General features: G+C 43.0%; 2 protein-coding genes across 2 annotated transcripts; one reads left to right on the top strand and one right to left on the bottom strand.

Annotated features, from left to right (window-relative positions):
* atp6v0d1 (ATPase H+ transporting V0 subunit d1) lies at positions 1 to 5,200 on the bottom strand. Its single transcript, XM_056413348.1, has 8 exons — positions 5,040 to 5,200; positions 3,727 to 3,898; positions 2,898 to 3,076; positions 2,600 to 2,679; positions 2,185 to 2,262; positions 1,252 to 1,428; positions 933 to 1,010; positions 1 to 834 (listed from the first exon to the last, which is right to left on the bottom strand). The coding sequence occupies exons 1-8, from the start codon at positions 5,164 to 5,166 to the stop codon at positions 673 to 675; spliced, it is 1,053 nt and encodes a 350-aa protein (XP_056269323.1). The 5' UTR covers positions 5,167 to 5,200; the 3' UTR covers positions 1 to 672.
* A 2,981-nt stretch (positions 5,201 to 8,181) lies between these two features.
* Positions 8,182 to 15,153, top strand: LOC130193248 (protein NLRC3-like). The gene is made up of 11 exons (XM_056413696.1): positions 8,182 to 8,237; positions 8,322 to 8,426; positions 8,735 to 8,845; positions 9,563 to 9,565; positions 9,756 to 9,834; positions 10,760 to 10,973; positions 11,275 to 13,081; positions 13,167 to 13,340; positions 13,591 to 13,764; positions 14,126 to 14,172; positions 14,499 to 15,153. The coding sequence occupies exons 1-11, from the start codon at positions 8,182 to 8,184 to the stop codon at positions 15,074 to 15,076; spliced, it is 3,348 nt and encodes a 1,115-aa protein (XP_056269671.1). The 3' UTR covers positions 15,077 to 15,153.
* Positions 15,154 to 25,700: the final 10,547 nt, after the last annotated feature.

Raw genomic sequence — 25,700 nt, 5'->3', positions numbered from 1 at the left:
TTTTATTTTAGTTTGTTTATTTGTTTTCATCACATTTACAGAACAGACAAACAAATACTCCTTTCTTCTTCTTTTACAGCGTAAACAGAATCATATTCATTTTTAAATATCTAGATATCTTTGTATACTTTAAACATTTAGTCTCACAACATTTCATTTACACAAACTCAGGGGGCGGAGCTGCTTTTAATGCAGAGGGGGGGGGGCACAGATGACAACAAGTAAATAATAAATACACCTGAAGACGAGCAGAGGAATGTTCAGGACGTTCTGCGGTCGCGTTAAGTTTATGATTTTAGGAAAATTCAATTATTTGTTTTTACTCTACATTTCCTCCCAAATAAAAGTGTTCCTGCAGCTTTAAGATGAAACGACCTCGGACAACGAGACGCTGCCGGGAGTAGAATAAATAAAATGTAGATTTGCAAGTAGCTTGCAAATTTTTATCAGCCGACGTGTCAAGAACAACAACAACTACGCGGCGAGCGTTTGGGAGTCAAATGAGACCTCTGAGCTCTCTGGGACTCCTTTACAGATAAACACTGTGTTTTACAGCAATAACAGAGCCTGAACGCAACACAGAAATCAATCAACGCCCGCGAGTGAAGAACGCAGAAGACTTCGAACCGTCAGCAAGAGACATGGATGAAATGATGGAGGGGGGGGGGGGGCTCAGAAGATGGGGATGTAGTTGTCGATCTTGGCGCGGTGCCGCTGGGCGATGCACTCGGCGATCCACACGATGTTCCTGCACTCCTGCTCCTTCAGCTTCACGTAGGCGTAGAACACACTGAAGTGGAACTGGTTGAGGAAGGAGAGCTTGTTGAGCTTCACCTGAGAGGAAGAGGAGGAGGAGGAAGCACTGCATTAGCTTATTGCAATTAATATGGACAATACTGTGGGCTTCGAGTGTGTGAGTGTGTGTGTGTCACCTCGTGCTCAAAGAATCTGTCCTCCAGGGTTTTGTCTCCTGGGTTACTGCCGGCACCCTCAAACAGCAGCTTGTACTCCTGCAGACACAATACAGTGATGTCATAACAACGGTGATGTCATAACAAACAGTGATGTCATAACAAACAGTGATGTCATAACAGTGATGATGTCATAACAACGGTGGTGTCATAACAAACAGTGATGTCATAACAAACAGTGATGTCATAACAGTGATGATGTCATAACAACGGTGATGTCATAACAGTGGTGATGGTAGGCAGATGAACCAGGAAGTGCGACAGCGGGCCTTGAACGCACCGTGTAGAAGTCGGCCACGATCTTGACCTGATCGTAGTCGTCGGCCCGCGCCAGCTGAGCAAGGCCTTCTGGGTAAAGCTTGCCGCAGTGGGGGAACAGCTTGGCGCGGTCCTCCTTGGACAGCTCGGTGCCGAAGGAGTTGATGGTGATGATGAAGGCTCGCCGGTCGGCCTCGAACTGCGGCGGGGACGGGAGAGATTAGCCGGTCCGCCTTAAAAAAGGTCAGTCCGCCTTAAGAAGCCTCTGAACCCCAAAACCCGGCGGCGGGATGGAGAAGAATGTTTTATTTAAACGAGTCTCCAAAACTACGTCGATCATCTCGGCTAGAAGCTGTGAAAGAACTTTAATTATCGTATCGAGTTTCATCTTTCCGACGGTCCTCGAATACATCGTGTGACCAACTTGTCCATCAGAAAACAAGCTGAAGATAAAAATGATATAATTGAGACCAGCTGTGAGAGGAGGAGAGGAGGAGAGAGAGAGAGGAGGAGAGGAGAGAGAGAGAGAGAGAGAGAGGGAGGAGAGGATAGGAGAGAGAGAGAGGAGGAGAGGAGAAAGTGGAGGAGAGGAGAGAGAGGAAGACAGGAGAAAGTAGAGGACAGGAGAGAGAGGAGGTAGGGGAGAGAGGATAAAGATGGGAGAGGAGGGGAGATAGGAGGAGAGGGTGAAGTCGTAGTACCTCCATATAACCAGCAGGTGGAACCAACACTTCACCCACATTTTGATTATAGAGAATTCTGTGTTTGACTATTTTTGTCAAATAAATTAAATAAATTCAAATGTTTCCTTTTTATGATTTATGGCACATCATCAATACTCAGATTAATTCATTTTGATTGATTTTTTTTTTTTTGTCAAAAAATAATCATCATGGCTCGAATCTTCTTGTATAAATAAAAATAGTGTTTCTTGAGCCGCGAACAGAGGACTCACCTCCAGGATGGGACACATGGTGTCGGCCGTGGTTCCTCCGAGGTTAGAGCAGAACTTGTAGAACGCCTCCAGGTACGCCTGGGAGGAGACGGGTCAGCAATGAAGAGGGTCGGCAATGTAGAGGGTCGGCAATGTAGAGGGTCAGCAATGTAGAGGGTCAGCAATGTAGAGGGTCGGCAATGAAGAGGGTCAGCAATGTCGAGGGTCAGCAATGTAGACGGCAGGTCAATAAAATCTTTATTTATCTCTTGCAAAAACTAAGAAAACTGTCAATGTCACCAAAAATGCGTCAATGGACAGAATCTTTTATCTTTATCTCTGTAATCGTTTGAATCTTCTGCGTTTCTCTTCATTGAATGCCCCCCCCCCCCCCCTCATCAATACATATGATCAGAAGCAGGATGACGCTCTCTACCTTGTAAAGTGTGTTACGGATGATTTCGATGTTCATCTCGTCCAAGTCCTGCTCCGAGATGCAGTCCTGGAAGAACGCAGCTGGAAAGAGAGGAAAGCTTCCTGTTTCAGGGCGTTTGGCGCCCCCTGCTGTCCGGCAGGAGGTACTACAGGCCACATCTCACCGGACTCACAGATGTTTTAACGTAAGCTGCGAGCCCTTTTTAGATACTTCCAAACGTCTCCGTTTGATGAAATACATAAAAAGGAACCGCGGACGGACGGACCCGCCCCTTCAAACGGTGGGAGGAGCTACACACCCAGGGGCGTGTCCACCAGGATGGCGTTGTACAGCTCGGCGGGGGTCTGGGCGATGTTCACCGCCTCCATCTGCTCGAAGCTGCCCAGCGGGTGGCACTTGGGCACCAGCTCGGCGATGGAGCGCTGGTGCAGCGTGCCGGTGATCAGCAGGATGACGTTGTCGATCATGTAGCTGTAGCTGGAGACACGAGGTGGGAGGAGCCACCGTCAGCTGCTTTAAGATTAAATAAACATTCACGTTCACATTCGGGACGCTTCAGGAGACGACCGGTCCGACGGGCAGGAAGCACTTGGAAAGGGTTCCCTGATGGTGCATTCAAGGACACTAGAGGACAAGTGGACATCTGCATGTATTTTAACGCATGACACAAACCATTAAATGGTGTTTACGTTTGCTCCTCTTCTTTTTATTTAATTTCCTCCAACGTCAGAACTCGGATGGATCGCTTGACAGCGTCAGTTCTCAGATGAGTTTCTGCTTGCAGGTGCAGCAGCACAAGATAGCAAAAAAATGAAAAGGTGACTGAATAACAATTCTTATGGAGTAGCAACTGAAATAAACTAAAACCAACTGGGAAATTGTATGTTTCATAATAACCGTCGTCAGTTATGACTTTAGAGCCATTCGACCATAGAGGATGTGTAATGTGGCACTCTCTCCCTCCATAGCGGACGTGTAATGTGGCACTCTCTCCCTCCATAGCGACGTGTAATGTGGCACTCTCTCCCTCCATAGTAACGTGTAATGTGGCACTCTCTCCCTCCATAGAGGACGTGTAATGTGGCACTCTTTCCCTCTTTCGAGAACGTGTAATGTGGAGTTCTTACGTGATGAAGTCCATGAAGCTCGCCAGCGGCTCGTACGATTGGTTCCTCATGTGGCGGAACTCCACCACCATCTTCTCCTTCAGCTTGTCGTCGATGACGGACACGGTGAGCGGCGACGCCTCGTTGGCCAGGAAGCTGCCATAGTCGGTGCTCTGCAGGTGGAGCTTCAGGTCTGGGGGTTACAATGACTTCTCCACGCACAGCTGTCTGCAGGAGAACTACAACACCATAAAACCCTGCTGGTCACATGACTGCTGAGCTCATCACTGGTACACTTCACCTTTATTCTACTTCCTGTTTACACCTGCACACACACCTGCTGTTCATTTATATATATATATTCAATTCTGCCAACATTGTTTTCTAGTTTCTCTACATGGAAGGTTTAGTTTGCAGATTGTCTACCTAGCAGTAAATTAAGTACATACAATAAACTACACTTTACTAGCTGCAGCATTAAAGTGATGAACACATTAAAGCATTTTAATAATTATAATCCATTGATATGTTATGATTTTGAAGTTTGTCATTGATATATCTATATACCATAAGTAGTATATGTTGATGCTGGTATTACTTTGACTTAACACATATATATATATATCTCATATGTCCAACAATTACATTTCATTTTACATTTGTATTATTTCTATTTTTTTCTTATCTTTCTTAAGGGATTATTTATTTCAATAAAATCAAAATACTTTTTAATTTTTGTGTTGCTCTTATATATATATATAATGACCATAATAAACTGGTGAGTGCCGGTGCTGCCGCAGTATTTAATACAATAGTTAACATAATAATAATTTCGCTTCCCCTGAAAAAGGCCAGTTTCGTTTGAGCCGGTGTTACGGTCTGACAGGCGGCCGTGTTACCCGGAGACTTCCAGCCGAATGGACGAATTTCTTAGTTACAAATACAAACAAGTATTTGTTTTTCAATACAGTATCAACCCTGACCACTAAAATATATATATATATATATGCACAATGCGGCATTCTCGAGCACGGCTAGCTTCCGTGTTGTCTTCCAGTCTCCGGTCAACACGGTCGCCTGTTAAACCGTAACACCGTTTCGTTAGCCGTACCTCGCTCGCATTTAGAGGATGTGGAGCGTTAAAACCAAACAGATCTCGCTTGTTATTTGACATTTAGTCGCTTCTTGTGGCCGTGCGGCTCGGAGACAATAGCGAGAGACAACAGAAGTGAGTGGTGGGGTTTAAAGCGACGTTATCGAGCTCGCGTTAGCGCTCTGACTGACAGCGTCGGTTAGCTCGAGCTAGCCGTTAGCTGCCCTCTGGTGCGACTCACCCTCCAGAGTCTCGCACTGGACCAGGTTCAGGTAGTCCGCCTGGGTCAGGATCCCGGCCTTGAAGCCCCGGACCAGCCCCTCCAGGTAGCCGTTGTCGACGTTGAAGTAGAGCTCGGAGAAAGGCATCCTGCTGACCGTCCGATCCGTCTGCTGAGCGCGAGAGTCAGCTGACTGCAGCACGTGACCGTCATCTGACCTGGCCTCTGCTCGCGCGTGCGCGCGTGCGTGCGTGTGCGTGTGTGTGTGCGCGCGTGTGAGAATTGCAGTTTGCATTTTAGCCACTTCTTAGACAGTTTTATGACTAGAACACACACATATATGTTTATATATATATGTATGTATATAATCATATATATATACGTATATTTATATACGTATATATATATGTATATTTGTATATGATTGTATATGTGTATATGGTTGTTTACATTCATCTATAAATATATGTGTACAATCTTATACCTAAATGCAATCATATACATACATGGATATTTTAACACATACAAATATACATTTATACATGTATATATGAATATGATTGGATACATGTATACTTAAATATATATATATTTTCATATATATATATATATTTATATATATATAATTATATATACATATAATATATATATGTTTTAATATATATATATAAATATATATATATTTATCTATATATGTATTTTTATATATATGCGTGTATACAGGACTGTCTCAGAAAATTAGAATATTGTGATAAAGTTCTTTATTTTCTGTAATGCAATTAAAAAAACAAAAATGTCATGCATTCTGGATTCATTACAAATCAACTGAAATATTGCAAGCCTTTTATTCTTTTAATATTGCTGATTATGGCTTACAGCTTAAGAAAACTCTAAAATCCTATCTCATAAAATTTTAATATTTCCTCAGACCAAGTAAAAAAAAGATTTATAACAGCTGAGTGTTTGTCAAGGCTCAGGAAACCCTTGCAGGTGTTTCGAGTTAATTAGACAATTCAAGTGATTTGTTTAATACCCTACTAGTATACTTTTTCATGATATTCTAATATTTAGAGATAGGATATTTGCGTTTTCTTAAGCTGTAAGCCATAATCAGCAATAAATCAGAATAAAAGGCTTGCAATATTTCAGTTGATTTGTAATGAATCCAGAATGCATGACATTTTTGTTTTTTTAATTGCATTACAGAAAATAAAGAACTTCATCACAATATTCTAATTTTCTGAGACAGTCCTGTATATATAAATATATATATTTATATATATATATAAATATATATATTTATATATATACATATATATATAAGCTAGGATGTATTTGTTTTCTTAAAATAGATTAAATTTTTTAGCGAGTGACGAAGGTTTCAGGGAAAGCTATCACAGTCAAAGTATGAGTTTGCTTTACAAGATGTAGTGAAGTAAAAGTGAAAGTAAACAGAAATATAAATAGTAAAGTACAGATATCCAAAATAACGAGTTAAGTACAGTCTCAAAGTATTTCTACTTTGTTAGTGTACACCACTACGTATATTTAAATATATATAAACATGTATACAATCGAACACATATAGACCATTCTATATGTATATAATAGGGCTGTGAAACGATTACAATTTTTAATCAGGTTAATCACAGGTTTCTGTGGATTAATCATGATTAATCACATATATACATTTATACACAGGGGCAGGCACGTGCACAGATGGAGCCCTAGTGGTGCTCAAGCACCAGCCCTTTTGCCCTGGATGAGTAAAGTGCCCTTTTTGCTGGAGACACTTTTTTTTCATTCATCAGTATTTAAGAATAAAAGTTACTCTCTCTGTCATAAACTGCTCCCAAATGTGATTTGATATCCGACGGGGCATTTATTTGAGTTCTTGTGAGAATTTTGCCCCGACATGCTCCGCGGCGCTCTTACAACGATTAATCTTGTAGAAAACGGACAACACGGTTCAGCTAAAATAGTGTTAATTTACAGTAAAGTAACAACACAAGTGATCCAAACTATAGTTTCTCCTCTTCATCACTTTCAATAACACATTTTCGCTGCTTCTGAATTTCCTCTTGGCTGTTGATGTCTATCAATATCGCTCATTTTGAAAATGAGGTCAGAGGGCAACACGGATCCGTATCAGACCAGCGAGGAGGGCGATACGTGGCTGGCATGACGGCCCATTATCCAATCAGAACACTTGTACTGTTGTTGCCATATAATAATTCAACTTTATTCATCAAGAAAATGTAAGCTAGCTAGGGGGGGGGGGCAAGTGACTTTTCTTCGTCCCGATGTGCGCGCACACGCCGGCATGGAGCTCTGCGGCGCGCGAGACGGAGATGGGAGTCGTGTTAACGCGACACTAGAGACAGAATGACACACTGCTGGAGAGACGACCAACAACAGACGGATTGGAAGCTCATTCTGCGCATGCGTTAAAAATGCGTTAAAAAAACAAAACTAGTTAATCCTGTAATTTAATTAACTGAGTTAACGCGTTATTTTTCACAGCACTAGTATATAAACAAAGGTATTTCCTTGATGAACGTTTTGACGCTCATACGTTACGGGTGCTGTTGACTTGTTTTGTATTAAACTAAAAGATGTTAAATGTGTTTATTCACATGATGACAGTGGACACAATGTGTACACGGTCCATTGTTCATCGTGTGGAGAGATCCTCCTCTGACTCATCATCAATGACCCGCTGGCACCTCACACTCTAGAGACACTGGAGACACTTTCATGACATGTTCATTTCCTTTTTTAAACATAATATGTCCTGCTATTTCTTTTCTATTGTATATTTTGTTCCTGCGTTATTAAACTTCCCCCTGGGGATGAATACAGTCACATCTAATCTGATTTAATCTGGATCAGGTTCATCATCCGGGAAACATTCAGCCTCAACTAACCAGTCGGACCGCTGAGAGAATGTTCGAATGAAGTAAAGAAGAGGTGACGGGAAATCATAACACACACACACACTCACACACACACTCACACACACTGCCTCAGAGACGGAGAATGAAGAGTCTTTCCTTCAGTGCGGTTGCGGCCGGTAAGAATCTTGACCCCCGACCGTGACCCCCGAGGGTCGGAGGACCTCCTCCCGATGCTCGTGTCTGTGAAGGAGTTACGCCCAGACATGATGGCGTCTGAGGAGAAGGACCGCGGCGTCTCGGCCGCTGAGCCACAGGACGAGAGGTGAGGTCGCCCTCCTCTCTGTTTACGCCCGTCGGTCTTCTCGGAGCTCTGGAATCCACTTGTTCTCTCCGTGTTGGGTCACAGCCCCGTGAAGCAGGAGCGACCCGGTCCACCCGGACCCAGCTGTGAGTCCCTGAAGAGCAGCGGCTCCATGTGGCATCCAGTGAACTTCAAGGATGAAGAGCTGGAGCCAGGGTGAGAATTTAAAGCACAAATGTGTTACTGCATCATATAAGTTCTGTTTAAAACATTAGAAAAGAGGACTGGAGGTCCGCCGTCCGGCTCTGCTCCCGGCAAAGGGGTCTTCTGGAGGCCGGCGGGAGAAAACAAGGAAATACAAGTCGTTGCTCGTTTCTGCCGCTTTGATTTTAATCCAATGAACAAAACGATGGAGGCGTACACAGAGTGTGTCTCAGCCTGAAGGAGACCGTGAGGAGGAGGCTGAGTTCAGTCCACGACCGAACATTTGAGTGTTGCATGTCTGTGTTGGGTCACAGCCCCGAGACGCAGGAGCGACCCGGTCCACCCGGACCCAGCTGTGAGTCCCTGAAGAGCAGCGGCTCCATGTGGCATCCAATGAACTTCAAGGATGAAGAGCTGGAGCCAGGGTGAGAATTTAAAGAGGAAATATGTTATTTCCACACGTAAGGGCAGTTTATGGTTGTTTATTAGATGACATTCAAAATGACAACCGCCATTTGCTCTCCTCCCGGCAAAATCCAAAGGGGCAGAAACCAGAATTTAGTTCCCGCCACCACCGGGAGACGGCTGTGGCCAGGAGGAGAGCAAGATGGCGGCTCCGAGTTACCTGACTTCAGGGGTGCCTTTGGATTTATGGAGATACAAAGAGATATTCAGAATTCCCTCTAAAAATAAACTGTGACTTTAATGTCACCAATTTCAAAGTCGTTTTTTAAACCTGCGTCTATCCAAAGTTCAGTCTTCTGCTAACTAAAATGAGCATATTAGCAAATATATGATAAGATCATTGCTCAATTTTATATAAAAACAACTTGTAATACGAAAAATAAACGGAGGACGTTTCCTGGCGATCTAGTTCAAATGTTTGACCCCATTCACCTGGGGATGGAGTCTCTCCTGTGATAGCTCACATATATAATAATAATATATAATAGAAAAATGTTTTAACACTCATTTTAATTTACCTTAAAATATCTGAAAATAACTATTTCCAAGCCTGCTTTCAGACTGTTTCATTATTAATTTAGTAGGCAGTATGTTGTAGATGTGGAGGATTGGTAGGTAACACCTGTTTTCTTCATTCAGGTGACGTCAAGAAAAAAGATGTGTTATTATTATTGTAGTCGGTTACTGGAAGTTACCTGGCGCTCAGTCAGCATTCCTCTGAGAAGCGTGCGTGTGTGTGTGTGTGTGTGTGTGTGTGTGTGTGTGTGTGTGTGTGTGTGTGTGTGTGTGTGTGTGTGTGTGTGTGTGTGTGTGTGTGTGTGTGTGTGTGTGTGTGTGTGTGTGTGTGTGTGTGTGTGCTCTGGTCCACAGGCCTCACAGGAAGAGGTCAGAGGTTCTGAGTGCACGTCCTGACCTGAAGCATCATGAAGACCTGGACTCTGTGTTCCTGGTGAGTCAACGTACAGAACAGACCTTTTGGCTGTGACTTGTTCACACGATGAATCTCTGGGTTCTGGAATGGTCGGCTCTGATTTGATATGAACATTCGTGCTAATTAATGCTGCTATTTCAGTTTGTTTTAAAAACACACTTTTCAGACACACTAAGGGCGACTTGTTGGTCTTGTCTCGGCCCTGTCACTCAGAGCGTCTTCAGTCTGGAGAACCTCATGCTATCCAACCTGTTGGAGCGCATTATGACGGCGTGGCGGTCACACACGGCTCACGCATGTGAGACACTTCCTAACAGTTAACATATCTGATGCAGGTGTCACATGACCTGGCAGGTGTATCCAGTCAGCTGTGAAACAACAAAGGGTATTTGGACTGCCGTCCGGGAAACAGTTGAAATACATTTTTACCCAACTGGGCCAACGGAACAAGCTGTGAACAAAAGCTCTAGGAGCATGACCTTTGAGGTGGTGATGGTGAACCTATTGGCAGAAATTGGCTAATTTATGGAGAGACATGATTGCTTAGTTGGAGTTGAGTTTCAATCCACCTGGTGAATAGAAGTTCAAGACTCACTCTCTTTTCGCTCCATGTTTGGTCTCCACCAACTTCTGAGAAACATATCGAGCTCTTTAGCTGAGCACAGCTCCGAAAACAACTCTGTTAAAACATTGAAAGAGAATTGAAGAAGCTCATTTATGGGCTGCTTTAAAATGTTGTTCATGTTCATAAGTTTCCAGTTCTGCATGTTAGCAAGAGAAGAGCAAAGGCTCGGAGGAAAAGGTTTGATAAGCTATTGATTCATGTGAAAACAATCTTCGTGTTCCAGTTTTTAGATGACTTGGCTTCCAGCAGTCAGGTGGGTACGATGTGGGTTTCCATCATGGTGAGAACATTTTAAATGAAGACTTTTTACTCTTCCAGCTTCTTGAAGAACACATTGTGACTTTTGTGAAGAACGAGCTCAAGAAGTTCAAGAAGGTTCTGGGTCCAGAAGATCCACAATCCTTAGAGGGGCTCAAAGAAGATGATGAGGATGAAGAGCAGAGAAACAGCAACAGAGAAGCGATTCTGGAACTTTCGCTGAACTTCCTCAGGAACATGAAGGAGACGCAGCTGGCTGACGCTCTGCAGAGCAGTAAGATGTTCTTATGAATTACCTCCTGCTTCAGGAAATATGGGCCTTTTTCTATTGGATCTCTGAACTCCAGATCTTAACCTACACTAGCCTAATGTCTGAATAAGTGGTTCAAAATGTCAGCTTGATCCTGGATTGGTTTCCAGAATAAAGTAGTTTTCATTATGCATCATTATTCCAAATTAAGTTAATTTGTGATTATCAGAACCAGATTTTTAAGGGATGTACACATTTGTCAAAAGGTGTCATTTCACATATTTACTGCAACGGCCATTGACCATCTGACCTGTTACTTCCTCAGAAACTCGTGCTGTGAGTTGCCAACGTAAACTAAAGTCTAAACTGAAGGAGAAGTTTCAGTGTTTGTTTGAAGGAATTGCCAAAGCAGGAAACCCAACACTTGTGAATCAGATCTACACAACACTCTACATGACGGAGGGAGAGGGTGGAGAGGTCAACGAGCAACACGAAGTCAGACAGATCGAAGCAGCGTGCCAAAAAACGGCAGGTTCAGAAACAACAATCAGATGTGAGGATCTATTTAAGCCGATACCCGGAAGAGATGAACCAGTCAGAACTCTGGTGACAAAGGGAGTGGCCGGCATCGGGAAAACTGTCCTAACGCAGAAGTTCATTCTGGACTGGGCTGAAGACAAAGCCAACCGCAATATGCAGTTCGTCTTTCCATTCTGTTTCCGAGAGCTCAATTTGATCAAAACAAAAAAATACAGTTTGGTGGAACTTCTTCATCAACACTTTCCCGAAACCAAAGAAGCAGGAATCTGCAGGTTTGAAAGGTTCCAGGTTGTGTTCATCTTTGACGGTCTGGACGAGTGTCGACTTCCTCTGGACTTCCACAACAACGAGTACCTGACGGACGTTACAGAGCCCACCTCGGTGGATGTGCTGCTGACAAACCTCATCAGAGGAAACCTGCTTCCCTTTGCTCGCCTCTGGATAACCACAAGACCTGCAGCGGCCAATCAGATCCCTCCTGAATGCATCGACATGGTGACGGAGGTCAGAGGGTTCAGTGACCCACAGAAGGAGGAATACTTCAGGAGGAGATTCAAAGACAATGACCACGCCGGCAGGCTCATCTCCCACATCGAGGCGTCGCGAAGCCTCCACAACATGTGCCACATCCCGGTGTTCTGCTGGATCACGGCTACAGTCCTGGACCACGTGTTGAGACTCAGAGAGAGCGCAGAGCTGCCCAAGACCCTGACGGAGATGTACATCCACTTCCTGGTGGTTCAGACCAAACAACAGAATGCAAAGTATCACGGAGGCGTGGCAGGTGATCCCGTCTGGAACACAGAGACCAAGAAGACCATTCTCACTCTGGGAAAACTAGCTTTCGAGCAGCTGGAAAAAGGAAACCTCATCTTCTATGAAGTGGACCTGAGAGAGAGTGGCATTGACCTAGAAGCCGCCTCTGTACACTCTGGACTATTCACGGAGATCCTCAAAGACAGACGTGGCCTGAGCCAGGAAAGGGTATTCTGCTTTGTCCATCTGAGCATTCAGGAGTTCCTGGCTGCACTTTATGTCTTCCTGATGTTCATCAACACTGGCATCAATCCACTGAGAAGACGAAATCGGTTCAAGTCAGTACGACTTGCGCCATTACAACTAGATATCCACATTAGCCACCTCTGCCAGAGGGCAGTGGACAAAGCTTTGGAGAGTCCAAATGGACACTTGGACTTGTTCCTCCGCTTCCTCCTGGGTCTTTCACTGAAGACCAATCAGACTGTCCTACGAGGTCTGCTAAAGACGACAGGAAGTAAACACGAAGTCAAAGAGACGTTAGTCCAGTACATCAAGAAGAAGATCAAGGACAGTCCGTCTCCAGAGAAGAGCATCAATCTGTTCCACTGTCTGAATGAGCTGGATGACCGTTCTCTAGTGGATGAGATCCAACAGTACCTGAGATCAGGACGTCTCCTTGAAAACAAACTCTCTTCCTCTCAGTGGTCAGCGCTCGTCTTCATCCTGCTGTCATCACAAAAGGATCTGGATGTGTTTGATCTGAGGAAATTCTCAGCTTCAGAGGAGGGTTTCCTGAGGCTGCTGCCAGTGGTCAAAGCTTCCAAAACAGCCCTGTAGGTGAACAGACACATGGAAGCATTACATGTGTTGAACATGCCCATTTCTGTGACACAAATAAAACTACTTTGTCTTCTTCAGGCTGACTGGCTGTAACCTCTCATGGAGAAGCTGTGAAGCTCTGGCCTCAGTTTTCATGACCAAGGACTGTAGCCTGAGAGAGCTGGACATGAGTAACAATGACCTGCACGATTTAGGCATCAAGATGCTCTCAGCTGGACTCAGGAGTCCACTCTGTAGACTGGAGGTTCTCAGGTCAGTCTTTGCTGAATAGGTTAACATTTGAAGGGATAATAACCATCATTCACATTCATAATATTCAACAAGATTACTTAACTCTAACACAAAGATTTTCGATCATCTGACCCTTTGCTAAGTCTTTTCCTCAAATGCAGACTGGCCAGCGTAAGGAATCACGACATCTCCAAGGGTCGGATTAATTAATGAAGGTATACTTATCGATTAATAATGATGGTGTACATCTGTTATGACGCTGTTTTTGTAGGCTCTCCGACTGCCAGGTCACAGAGAAAGGCTGTACTCTTCTGGCTTCAGCTCTCAAGAACAACCCCTCCCATCTGAGAGAGCTGGACCTGAGCTTCAACCATCCTGAAGACTCAGGAGTGGCGCTGCTCTCTGATGGACGGGATGACCCCAGCTGGAAACTGGAGACACTCAAGTAACATATTGGTTATATAACTGTGTAGATACATTGTGGTTGTTGTTGGTCTGCATGTGTTAGAGTCCTTTCACACCGAAACTGCTTGGGAAGTACGGTTCATTTGGACAGGTGTAAAAGATGTCAATGAAACCAATGTGAGGCCAAATAACCGAAACAAGGCTAGAAAGGTTTCTCTCAATCTGCTTCCAAGACGAATCTGGCACAGATTTCCCTTGTGGCGACTGTTAATCAACGAGTTACCTGTCCGTCTGTACAACTTTATGTTTTTTCCCATGGTCCAAACCAAATGAACCCAACTACAGGTGTGAATGCAAACGTAGTGTGTGTTTTGGTTCACCATTCTCTACCTCTTCCACAGGGTTGAACATTGTGGAAAGCTTCGACTGAAACCACCACCTCTTCGGTGTAAGTTAACCTCTCCTAGTGTCACTGATCTGGTTGACTAAAGCCTCACGTGAAAAAGGTCCTTTTCTTGCCGAGAATAAGAGATAAAAATGTACCTCCAATGTGAGTATGGTGAATATAAAGCTAAAACAAGGAGCATTAGCTTAGCATGAAGACTGGTTGTGTCCAAAGGTAATCAACCAGTTTAATTTCTACCCATACTAATCAGAAGCAAGTGGCATCAACATCTAACCAACAAGGTTTTCAATCAACATGGAAGCTGCATCAGTGGTTTCAAAGCGCCGTCCCCTTAACGCTGTGTTTCTGTGTCTTGTGTCCTCCATTAGATTTCCGTGAGCTTTCTCTGGACCCCAACACGGCCGCCCCAAACCTCTCATTGTCTGACGACAACAGAAGAGTGAGGGTGGTGAAAGAGAAGCAGCCGTATCCCGATCATCCGGAGAGATTCGACCGCTGGAGACAGCTGCTGTGCAGAGAAGGTCTGACTGGGCGTTGTTACTGGGAGGTCGGGTGGAAAGGGAGGGTTCAGATAGGAGTGTCGTACAGAGGATTTAACGTTAGAGGAGACAGTGACGACTGCTGCATTGGATGGAACGATCGGTCCTGGAGTCTGTTCTGCTCTGCTCATGGTTACATGGCCTGGCACAACAACCACCCAGAAGACATCGCCGCTCTCCCGTCATCTGACTCCAACCGAGTCGCGGTGTATCTGGACTGGCCCGCCGGCACCCTGTCCTTCTACCTTCTCCCCTCCGTTGTCAGTTCGGTCAAACAGATCCACCTCTACACCTTCAAATGCACCTTCACCGAACCCCTCTACCCTGCCTTTGGGTTCGGACGAATGAGCGAGCTTGAGACCGACTCCTCACCGTCCTTAGTTGTTCTGTCGCAGATGGAAGAATAAATGTGTTTTCCTGTGTCGAGCAGCGGTTCTTAAACTGGGGTAGACCGACTAGCATAGCGACAGAGTGCGTTCTAGTAGCCTTGAATGAGAATGAGTTGTGTTTCTACTGCGTTGCTGAGCTCCTCACGTTTTTCCACCCTGCTTTGTATCTTTGCAAGAAAGCCCCAAACGGCTGTAACTGAAAAAGAAGAAGCGCTTCTTTTTAAATATTCGGGCAACTTTTGCTGGATACCTGATGCTAAATGACTTCAGCAATAGTTACTGGAAGCATTTATTGACAGAAATTGAATATAACTATGTTACATTAGTGTATAATCAGATGAACCTAAGAACCGTTGTATTTTCGTGACCTTTGATTTAGCTACAGAAGGGGCAGGTCCCCTTCATAAAGTCTACGGTAGCACAGAATGGACAAACCCAACACTGGCTTTTGAGAGAGAGAGACTTTCTTTCTTTTACGTTACCTTTTGGCCACTTTAGTCTCCGACACATTCGAAAGGCAGGAGTAAGCAAATTCCACAAAATCTTACTAACTGCTCCTTTAAAGGGTTATTGTGGTCTTCATTGCAACATCAACAACAAAAGGCTAAGAAAACTGGTAAAACTGGTAAGTGTGGTAGTGGATGACTGGGTACTGAGTAAAGTAGCCAGAGGTAACCTCGCACTGTGTAAAGGTGTGGTTGAAAGAAGATCAAATAAGTAATTGGATACACAAGACGCATTGTGTTCGGGCTCTAACCACAAAAGACAGAACATTGGCCCGGGTCAGGGGTGATTAAAAAGAGCTGGACAACAACCAGGAGGCAAGAGCCTCAGAGAAAAAGGAGAACGTTTGTGAAGATGAGGAAGAGCCACGGTATAACCTGAGAAGCAAGAAGGGCATCGCCAAATGAAAGCCAGGAACATGAAATACGACTAAGAAAGACCGACTCTTGTTGTAATACCAGAGACTGCAGCAACAGTAATATCAGTGTAACCAATTGGGATAAGGTAACTAGACTAGATTATGCTAGACACACACTGGATCTGTGGGGGACGATGATTGATGAATGTCCTTCTTGGTAACTGGTCAGGAACCTGGGCCTCAGTTTCGCTCATAGTCCCCATCAGAGTAATTCCACTAGGTGCCCAGCAGCTGGTCAGTCACGTATAATCCCAGGGCCCCCTGGATGGAAAGAAAATGGTTTTGACCTCAAATCTGCCTCTTCAATCCATGTTGACGCCATAGGAGAACCCAGAGGAGGGCCAGACGAGTACAAACTAATGGATCTGAGGGATCAGTGATCTCAACGATAACCAGAAAAGAAAAGATGACCGTCTAAACTGTGTACATTTCAAACATCCAGCGTCTGACTAACATGACCAGAGACGCCTTAGAGGTGCGTGGAGAGGTGTCTGCCACCTCTCTAATGACTTAACAGATGTTTAGCCAACGTTGGTGTACCTTTATTCCAGATAACAGCCCCAGATGATCCTTCATTAAGGCCTCAGAGGGTCTCAGAGCAACGCCTCATGAATTAGCAGAACACTCAGGCAGAGAAACCCCCGGAACAATTGGATAAATAATATGCTCGATAAGTGGAAAGGCGTAATCGTATCTGAGCTTTGGTAGTGGTGATGGCCTTATGTGGATGTCCCTGCACCCCCTGCAGTAGACAGGTATGTCTGAGGTGTACCACCACAGGTCATAACTCATGGCTGTCAGCAGAGGAGGTACTGTTGTTGGAGGAGGATGGCGAGGAGGGTATGGTAAGATTCAACATCGACGGATCCGAAGAAGAGACCGAGTTAGACCCCCATTCCTGGACACACACCTTGCTAATGTTTGACCACATGAAGGAGGCGTGGGACTTCTATAATAGGGTGATTTCATACTATGCGCTGAGAGGATTATCCAGAAGAATGAGAGGGTTACAAACACCTAGAGACAACGGTTCCGTAGTACGAGGGTGATTTGAAGACCCTGGATATCGGTGGTTTAGCTTAGCTTCTTATCACATACTGCAGGTACGAGCTGTTGGGCTGTTAGAGATATCCACTCTGTTAAATAAGTCACACACACATAGTTATGAACTGATACAGCCGTTTATTAAGCTCAATATTATTGTTTAGTTGACATAATGGATAATGTAAAAAGGGGGATTGATAATGTAACCCGTATATTGTTATATTCTTATGTTCTCGTCGGGTTACTCAAGTTCAGAATAACAACTCGTAGCAGCTGTAGTTTGTGACAAGTCTTTGGGAAACTTTCAGGTGTCTGCTTCTCAAGAACAGACACACGCCTCGCTCCACAACACTCACGCACGACATCGGTATCTTCACACGAGAAAGTTCAGAATGGGTCACGTGACAGTTCAGCCAATCAGAGGCCAGGGCGATGCATGTGACACAATCTGTGTAGGAAAAGTTATGTTCCTCTCAACCTGTGTGTGTGTGTATACTGTACATGTGTTATATGCATGTATGTATATGGTACAGGTGTGTGTTATATGCATGTATGTATATGGTACAGGTGTGTGTTATATGCATGTATTTATATGGTACAGGTGTGTGTTATATGCATGTATGTATACTGTACAGGTGTGTGTTTTATCCATGCCGATGGGTTTCCAGGGGCACAGCAGTTATAAATATAGCATAATCAAAGGCTAATTTGAGAAATCATGACATATTATATGTATTGTTGTTGTTCTCTGTAGTTTATCCAGTTTTTTTTCAAAACAAGCTTATCCTAATGAGTTTCTTTTCTGTAATATTTATTGTCACAAATGTGTTGGTATTTCATTTGAAAACTAATATGAATTAAAGATTCAACCACACTGAAACATTTTGTTATTAGTAATGTTTAATTCCTCCAATAAATGAAGTCTAATCAAGTGAGATATCACAGTTTTAGTTCACTGTTCCCTTAAACCGGAGTCCGCGGTTCGGTTCCGGACCCAGGCGGCTTTGTATCCGGACCCTGGGCCGATAACCGATAGATAATTTATCATTATTACACGTTAACGGAGCGGTTCTAATTTAACCCGCGCAGCTCTTCTAGCCTTTACGGCCGTAAACACACGGACCAGTTAAATGAGGTACATCACGTCACATGATGCTCTCAGCCAATCAAATGTGTTCCAGGATCCAACACATTAACTCACTGTCCAACAATGATGTTAGCAGAGAGGATATAGCGGGCACACACAGCCACACACACACACACACACACACACACACACACACACACACACACACACACACACACACACACACACACACACACACACACACACACACACACACACACACACACACACACACACACACACACACACACACACACACACACACACAGTTGAATTCTAATTCGATACCATCTTTCAACTCATTTCCAGTGTGATACACGTGACGGCCAGCAGGGGGCAGTGCAGGCATACTTCAGCTACATTCAGTGCATCCTTATGTTCACAGCGCTTCACTTCTTCCACATTGTGTCACAGCCTTATTACCTTCGCATTGAAAATGCGGAAGGTAATGTTTTGATCGCCGTGTATTTATTCATTTATTTATTTGTATGCGTGTTATTCGCATAAGTAAAAAATAACTAAACCGAATCGCTTTAAATTTGGTGGGATGATTGGTTATTATCCGGGGACCATTTGATTAGATTTTGGGATCGATCGGGTCAAAGGTCATGGTCAAGTTCATGAAAAGGTCAACATCTTCTTTTTACCATATTTATATCCAATTGGCATGCAAATAATGCCAAAAAGTTCATAACTCAATGCCCAATCTTGTGATATGCGAAGGTATGCGCTCTACCGAGTGCCCGTTCTAGTTCCACAATGGATTACATTAAAAATGCTTTGTCAACAATTTTCCTCACAAAACTCCATTATGACAAAGTGAAGAAACACTTTTATAGAATAATAAAGAACGGACATATAACGCGTACAGCCTCTGCTCCTCAATACTATGCAGACGCACCTTCGGCAGAACTTACAGGATCCCAGACGTCTTCCATTGGAGGACGAGGGAGACCACCCACAGACCTGGGCCTGGATACGATCCTGTACCAAGGCCTTACGTAGACCTTCATAGACCTTATGTAGAACTTATGTAGACCTTACGTAGACCTTCATAGACCTTATGTAGAACTTATGTAGACCTTATGTAGACCTTCATAGACCTCATGTAGAACTTATGTAGACCTTACGTAGACCTTCATAGACCTTATGTAGACCTTATGTAAACCGTCATAGACCTTATGTAGACCTTACGTAGACCTTCATAGACCTCATGTAGAACTTATGTAGACCTTACGTAGACCTTCATAGACCTTATGTAGAACTTATGTAGACCTTTCATAGACCTTATGTAGACCTGATGTAGACCTTCATAGACCTTATGTAGAACTTATGTAGACCTTACGTAGACCTTCATAGACCTTATGTAGAACTTATGTAGACCTTACGTAGACCTTCATAGACCTTATGTAGAATTTATGTAGACCTTACGTAGACCTTGATAGACCTCATGTAGAACTTATGTAGACCTTACGTAGACCTTCATAGACCTTATGTAGAACTTATGTAGACCTTTCATAGACCTTATGTAGACCTTTCATAGACCTTATGTAGACCTTACGTATACCTTACGTAGACCTTATGTAGACTGTACGTAGACCTTATGTAGACCTTTCATAGACCTTATGTAGAACTTATGTAGATCTTATGTAGACCTTTCGTAGACCTTCATAGACCTCTTGTAGAACTTATGTAGACCTTACGTAGACCTTCATAGACCTTATGTAGAACTTATGTAGACCTTTCATAGACCTTATGTAGACCTTACGTAGACCTTCATAGACCTTATGTAGAACTTATGTAGATCTTAGGTATACCTTATGTAGACTGTACGTAGACCTTATGTAGACCTTTCATATACCTTATGTAGACTGTACGTAGATTGTACGTAGACCTTATGTAGACCGTATGTAGACCTTCATAGACCTTATGTAGAACTTATGTAGACCTTCATAGACCTTATGTAGACCTTATGTAGAACTTATGGAGACCTTTCATATACCTTATGTATAACTTATGTAGACCTTACGTAGACCTTATATAGACCTTATGTAGACTTCATGTAGACTTTATGTAGACCGTATGTAGACCTTACTTCGATCTTATGGAGAATTCATGTAGACTTTATGTAGACCTTACTTAGACCTTATGTAGACCTTATGTAGAACTTATGTAGACCTTTCATAGACCTTATGTAGACCTTACGTAGACCTTCATAGACCTTATGTAGAACTTATGTAGACCTTATGTAGAACTTATGTAGACCTTACGTAGACCTTCATAGACCTTATGTAGAACTTATGTAGACCTTTCATAGACCTTATGTAGACCTTATGTAGACTGTACGTAGACCTTATGTAGACCTTTCATAGACCTTATGTAGAACTTATGTAGATCTTATGTAGACCTTATGTAGACTGTACGTAGACCTTATGTAGACCTTTCATATACCTTATGTAGAACTTATGTAGATCTTATGTAGACCTTTCGTAGACCTTCATAGACCTCATGTAGAACTTATGTAGACCTTACGTAGACCTTCATAGACCTTATGTAGAACTTATGTAGACCTTTCATAGACCTTATGTAGACCTTACGAAGACCTTCATAGACCTTATGTAGAACTTATGTAGATCTTATGTATACCTTATGTAGACTGTACGTAGACCTTATGTAGACCTTTCATAGACCTTATGTAGACTGTACGTAGACTGTACGTAGACCTTATGTAGACCGTATGTAGACCTTCATAGACCTTATGTAGAACTTATGTAGACCTTCATAGACCTTATGTAGACCTTATGTAGAACTTATGGAGACCTTTTATATACCTTATGTAGAACTTATGTAGACCTTACGTAGACCTTATATAGACCTTATGGAGACTTCATGTAGACTTTATGTAGACCGTATGTAGACCTTACTTCGATCCTATGGAGAATTCATGTAGACTTTATGTAGACCTTATGTAGACCTTATGTAGACCTTACTTAGACCTCATGTATACCTTACTTCAACCTTAAGTAGACCTGACTTAGACCGTATCTGGACCTCATGTAGACCTTATGCGGACCTTACATAGACCTTATGTAGACCTTACTTAGACCTTATGTGGACCTTATGTAGACCTTCCTTAGACCTTACATAGACCTTATGTAGACCTCATGTAGACCTCATTTAGACCTTCTGTGTGGGCCTCCAGTCAGGTAGGAGCAGGTCCGTGGATCCAGGACTCACCGGAGCTGCATGTTGAGTTTCAAGGCAAAGATTGCAAACACTTGTATGATTTACATGTTTGCTTTAATAGATTTTACAGTCATACAAATATTGTCTTTCTTCTTTTTCTCCATGTAATCATTATGTGTGTCGAATTTAAAGGATAACAATTAATTTCATTAGTTTAGAATAACATAATAAGCGCTGTGGATACTTTTTGCATGCACTGTGGCGATCTCAGTTCCAATGAAGTGTATGCAGTAAGAGAATAATTAAACACATGTATTGATGTGTGGGGCGTTCTGACATTTCTATTTGCTAATACCTTTGAAGAAGGAAATACAAAAAACATATAAAAGAATGAATTAATGTCCCAGCAGGCGCACAAGAAGAGGACGAAGATGCATTTCCTCCATGGTGAGTCATCAAGGTGGAGGCACATATTTCTATTGCTCATTAATACGTTTTACATTTTGCAGCTCGTTCCCACTGACGTATGTTCTGAATATGACCGGCTGCATAAAGTGTGAGCCAGAACAACAGACCGGCTTATGTAGCGCCCGTAATCCTGCGCCTCTGAGGACAACGGGTGTGTTGACAGGAATCACGTCTGGCAGGTGGATGGACGGGTCGCCGGCGGCGCGATGCAGACGCGCTGGAGAGCGGCACACGGTCACATGACCTGACGTTAAAGTCACTCCTGGTGTTACGAGTGTTCTGGGATCACATGAAGCGATGTTCTCTAACATACGTGCTCATTCGCATTGGAGAACGTAAATGTTAATATTGTCATTTTGGAGAGAAAATACTGCCGATACTACCGTAAAAACATATCTATGTTGAAATAAAACAATGTAGTAAAACAATGTAGAAAACCAATGTGTTAAACAATCAGTGAGTTAATGATGTTTGTTTGTGACTCACACACTCACACACTCACACACACACACACACACACTCACACACTCACACACTCACTCACACACACTCTCACGCACTTCTCAAAATGAGATCATTATTCTCGTCCATCAGGCTGAAACCTGCTGATCCAGAATCTGCTCTGAATAGAAACCGGAGACGTTCCAACGAGCTTCTGTTCCAGGTGAGAGAATCAAGCGCTTCTTCACCTTCAGGGTCAAACTGGTGCAGCAGGTCGGACCAGCATCGTTTCTATTGTTCTCATCTTAGTCAACTAAGAGGAAATGATTCGGTGTTTCTCACCGCTGCCTTCGAATAAACATGGAGGATAGAACGCCATCGTTCTTTTTATTTGTCTGTGCCGACACGGCGAGTCACGTGACCCCGGCGCCCGGCGGCGTGCGGTCGGACATCAAACCTGTGACCACAATAACCTGGTTTGTGTGGGACTTGAACCCACGGCCTTCAGGTTCCCGACAGACGGACCGAGCTTCTTCTGCCGCAGGCCCGGAAAGTTACAAGGAGGCCGATTACGCGATCAGTGTTTTTAGAACATACTGCTCTGTGTTTGTAACGTAAATGACCTCGTCATCAGCGTGATGGATGTCTGGAGCTGGAAACGTTTCCTTTGTGGCTCTTCTCTGTTATTTTGGGAGAGATGACGTGGGAGTTCATGTCTGATGGACTCACGTTACACAACATGACACAACAGGTAACACCTCGACTACTTCCTCCTGCGGCTACTGTTTGGGACGCACACCAACAATCAGTCAGGACGCATACATGCGTATGCATGCGTATACATACTGTACATATACATGCATGTGTATACATACTGTACATATACATGCGTATGCATGCGTATACATACTGTACACATGCATACATATACATACTGTACACATGCATGCGTATACATGTGTATACATACTGTACACATGCATGCGTATACATGCGTATACATACTGTACACATGCATGTGTATGCATGTGTATACATACTGTACACATGCATGTGTATGCATGCGTATACATACTGTACACATACATGCATATGCATGTGTATACATACTTTACACATGCATGTGTATACATACTGTACACATGCATGCATATGCATGTGTATACATACTGCACACATGCATGCGTATACATACTGTACACATGCATGCGTATACATACTGTACACATACATGTGTATGCATACTGTACACACACATGTGTATGCATGCATATACATACTGTACACACACATGCGTATGCATGCGTATACATACTGCACACATACATGTGTATGCATGCGTATACATACTGTACACATGCATGCGTATACATACTGTACACATACATGTGTATGCATGCGTATACATACTGTACACATACATGCGTATACATACTGTACACACACATGTGTATGCATGCGTATACATACTGTACACACATGCGTATGCATGTGTATACATACTGTACACATGCATGCGTATACATACTGTACACATACATGCGTATACATGCATATACAACCTGTACACATACATGTGTATGCATGCGTATACATACTGTACACATGCATGCATATACATACTGTACACACGCATGCGTATGCATGCGTATACATACTGTACACACAAATGTGTATGCATGCATATGCATACGGTACACATACATGTGCATGCATGCATATACATACTGTACACATGCATGCATATACAAACTGTACACATACATGTGTATGCATGCGTATACATACTGTACACATGCATGCGTATGCATGTGTATACATACTGTACACACATGCGTATGCATGCGTATACACACTGTACACATACATGTGTATGCATGCATATACATACTGTACACATGCATTCGTATACATACTGTACACATACATGTGTATGCATGCGTATACATACTGTACACATGCATGCGTATGCATGTGTATACATACTGTACACACACATGTGTATGCATGCGTATACACACTGTACACATACATGTGTATGCATGCATATACATACTGTACACATGCATTCGTATACATACTGTACACATACATGTGTATGCATGCGTATACATACTGTACACATGCATGCGTATGCATGTGTATACATACTGTACACACACATGTGTATGCATGCGTATACACACTGTACACATACATGTGTATGCATGTGTATACATACTGTACACAATGCGTATGCATGTGTATACATAATGTACACACACATGCGTATGCATGCGTATACACACTGTACACATACATGCGTATGCATGCATATACATACTGTACACATATATGTGTATGCATGCGTATACATACTGTACACATGCATGCATATGCATGCATATACATACTGTACACATACATGTGTATGCATGCGTATACATACTGTACACATGCATGCATATGCATGCATATACATACTGTACACACACATGCATATGCATGCGTATACATACTGTACACATGCATGTGTATGCATGCATATACATACTGTACACATACATGCATATGCATGCGTATACATACTGTACACACACATGTGTATGCATGCATATACATACTGTACACATACATGTGTATGCATGCATATACATACTGTACACATACATGTGTATGCATGCGTATACATAATGTACACATGCATGCGTATGCATGTGTATACATACTGTACACACACATGTGTATGCATGCGTATACACACTGTACACATACATGCGTATGCATGCATATACATACTGTACACATATATGTGTATGCATGCGTATACATACTGTACACATGCATGCATATGCATGCATATACATACTGTACACACACATGTGTATGCATGCGTATACACACTGTACACATACATGCGTATGCATGCATATACATACTGTACACATACATGTGTATGCATGCATATACATACTGTACACATGCATGCATATGCATGCATGTACATACTGTACACACACACATGCGTATGCATGCGTATACATACTGTACACATGCATGCGTATGCATGCATATACATACTGTACACATACATGCATATGCATGCATATGCATGCGTATACATACTGTACACACACATGCGTATGCATGCATATACATACTGTACACATACATGTGTATGCATGCATATACATACTGTACACATGCATGCGTATACATACTGTACACATACATGCGTATACATACTGTACATATACATGCGAGTACATGCGTATACATGTATATACATACAGTACGTATACATGTATACGTACTGAATGTATATGCATGTACACGCATCATACGCATGCATACACATGTATACGCATATATACACGCATGTATCCGCGTAGAGGACGATCAGGAGCCTGAAGGTGACACATACTGAAGGCTCAGCGCGACATGCCGCCGCGCCGCATTCCCGTGTGCCAGAGAAC

This window comes from Pseudoliparis swirei, chromosome 4 (assembly GCF_029220125.1).
Source record: "Pseudoliparis swirei isolate HS2019 ecotype Mariana Trench chromosome 4, NWPU_hadal_v1, whole genome shotgun sequence".
Lineage (NCBI taxonomy): Eukaryota > Metazoa > Chordata > Actinopteri > Perciformes > Liparidae > Pseudoliparis > Pseudoliparis swirei.
The sequence above is the reverse complement of the archived record's forward strand: the minus strand, read 5'-3'. Positions and strand labels throughout refer to the sequence as shown.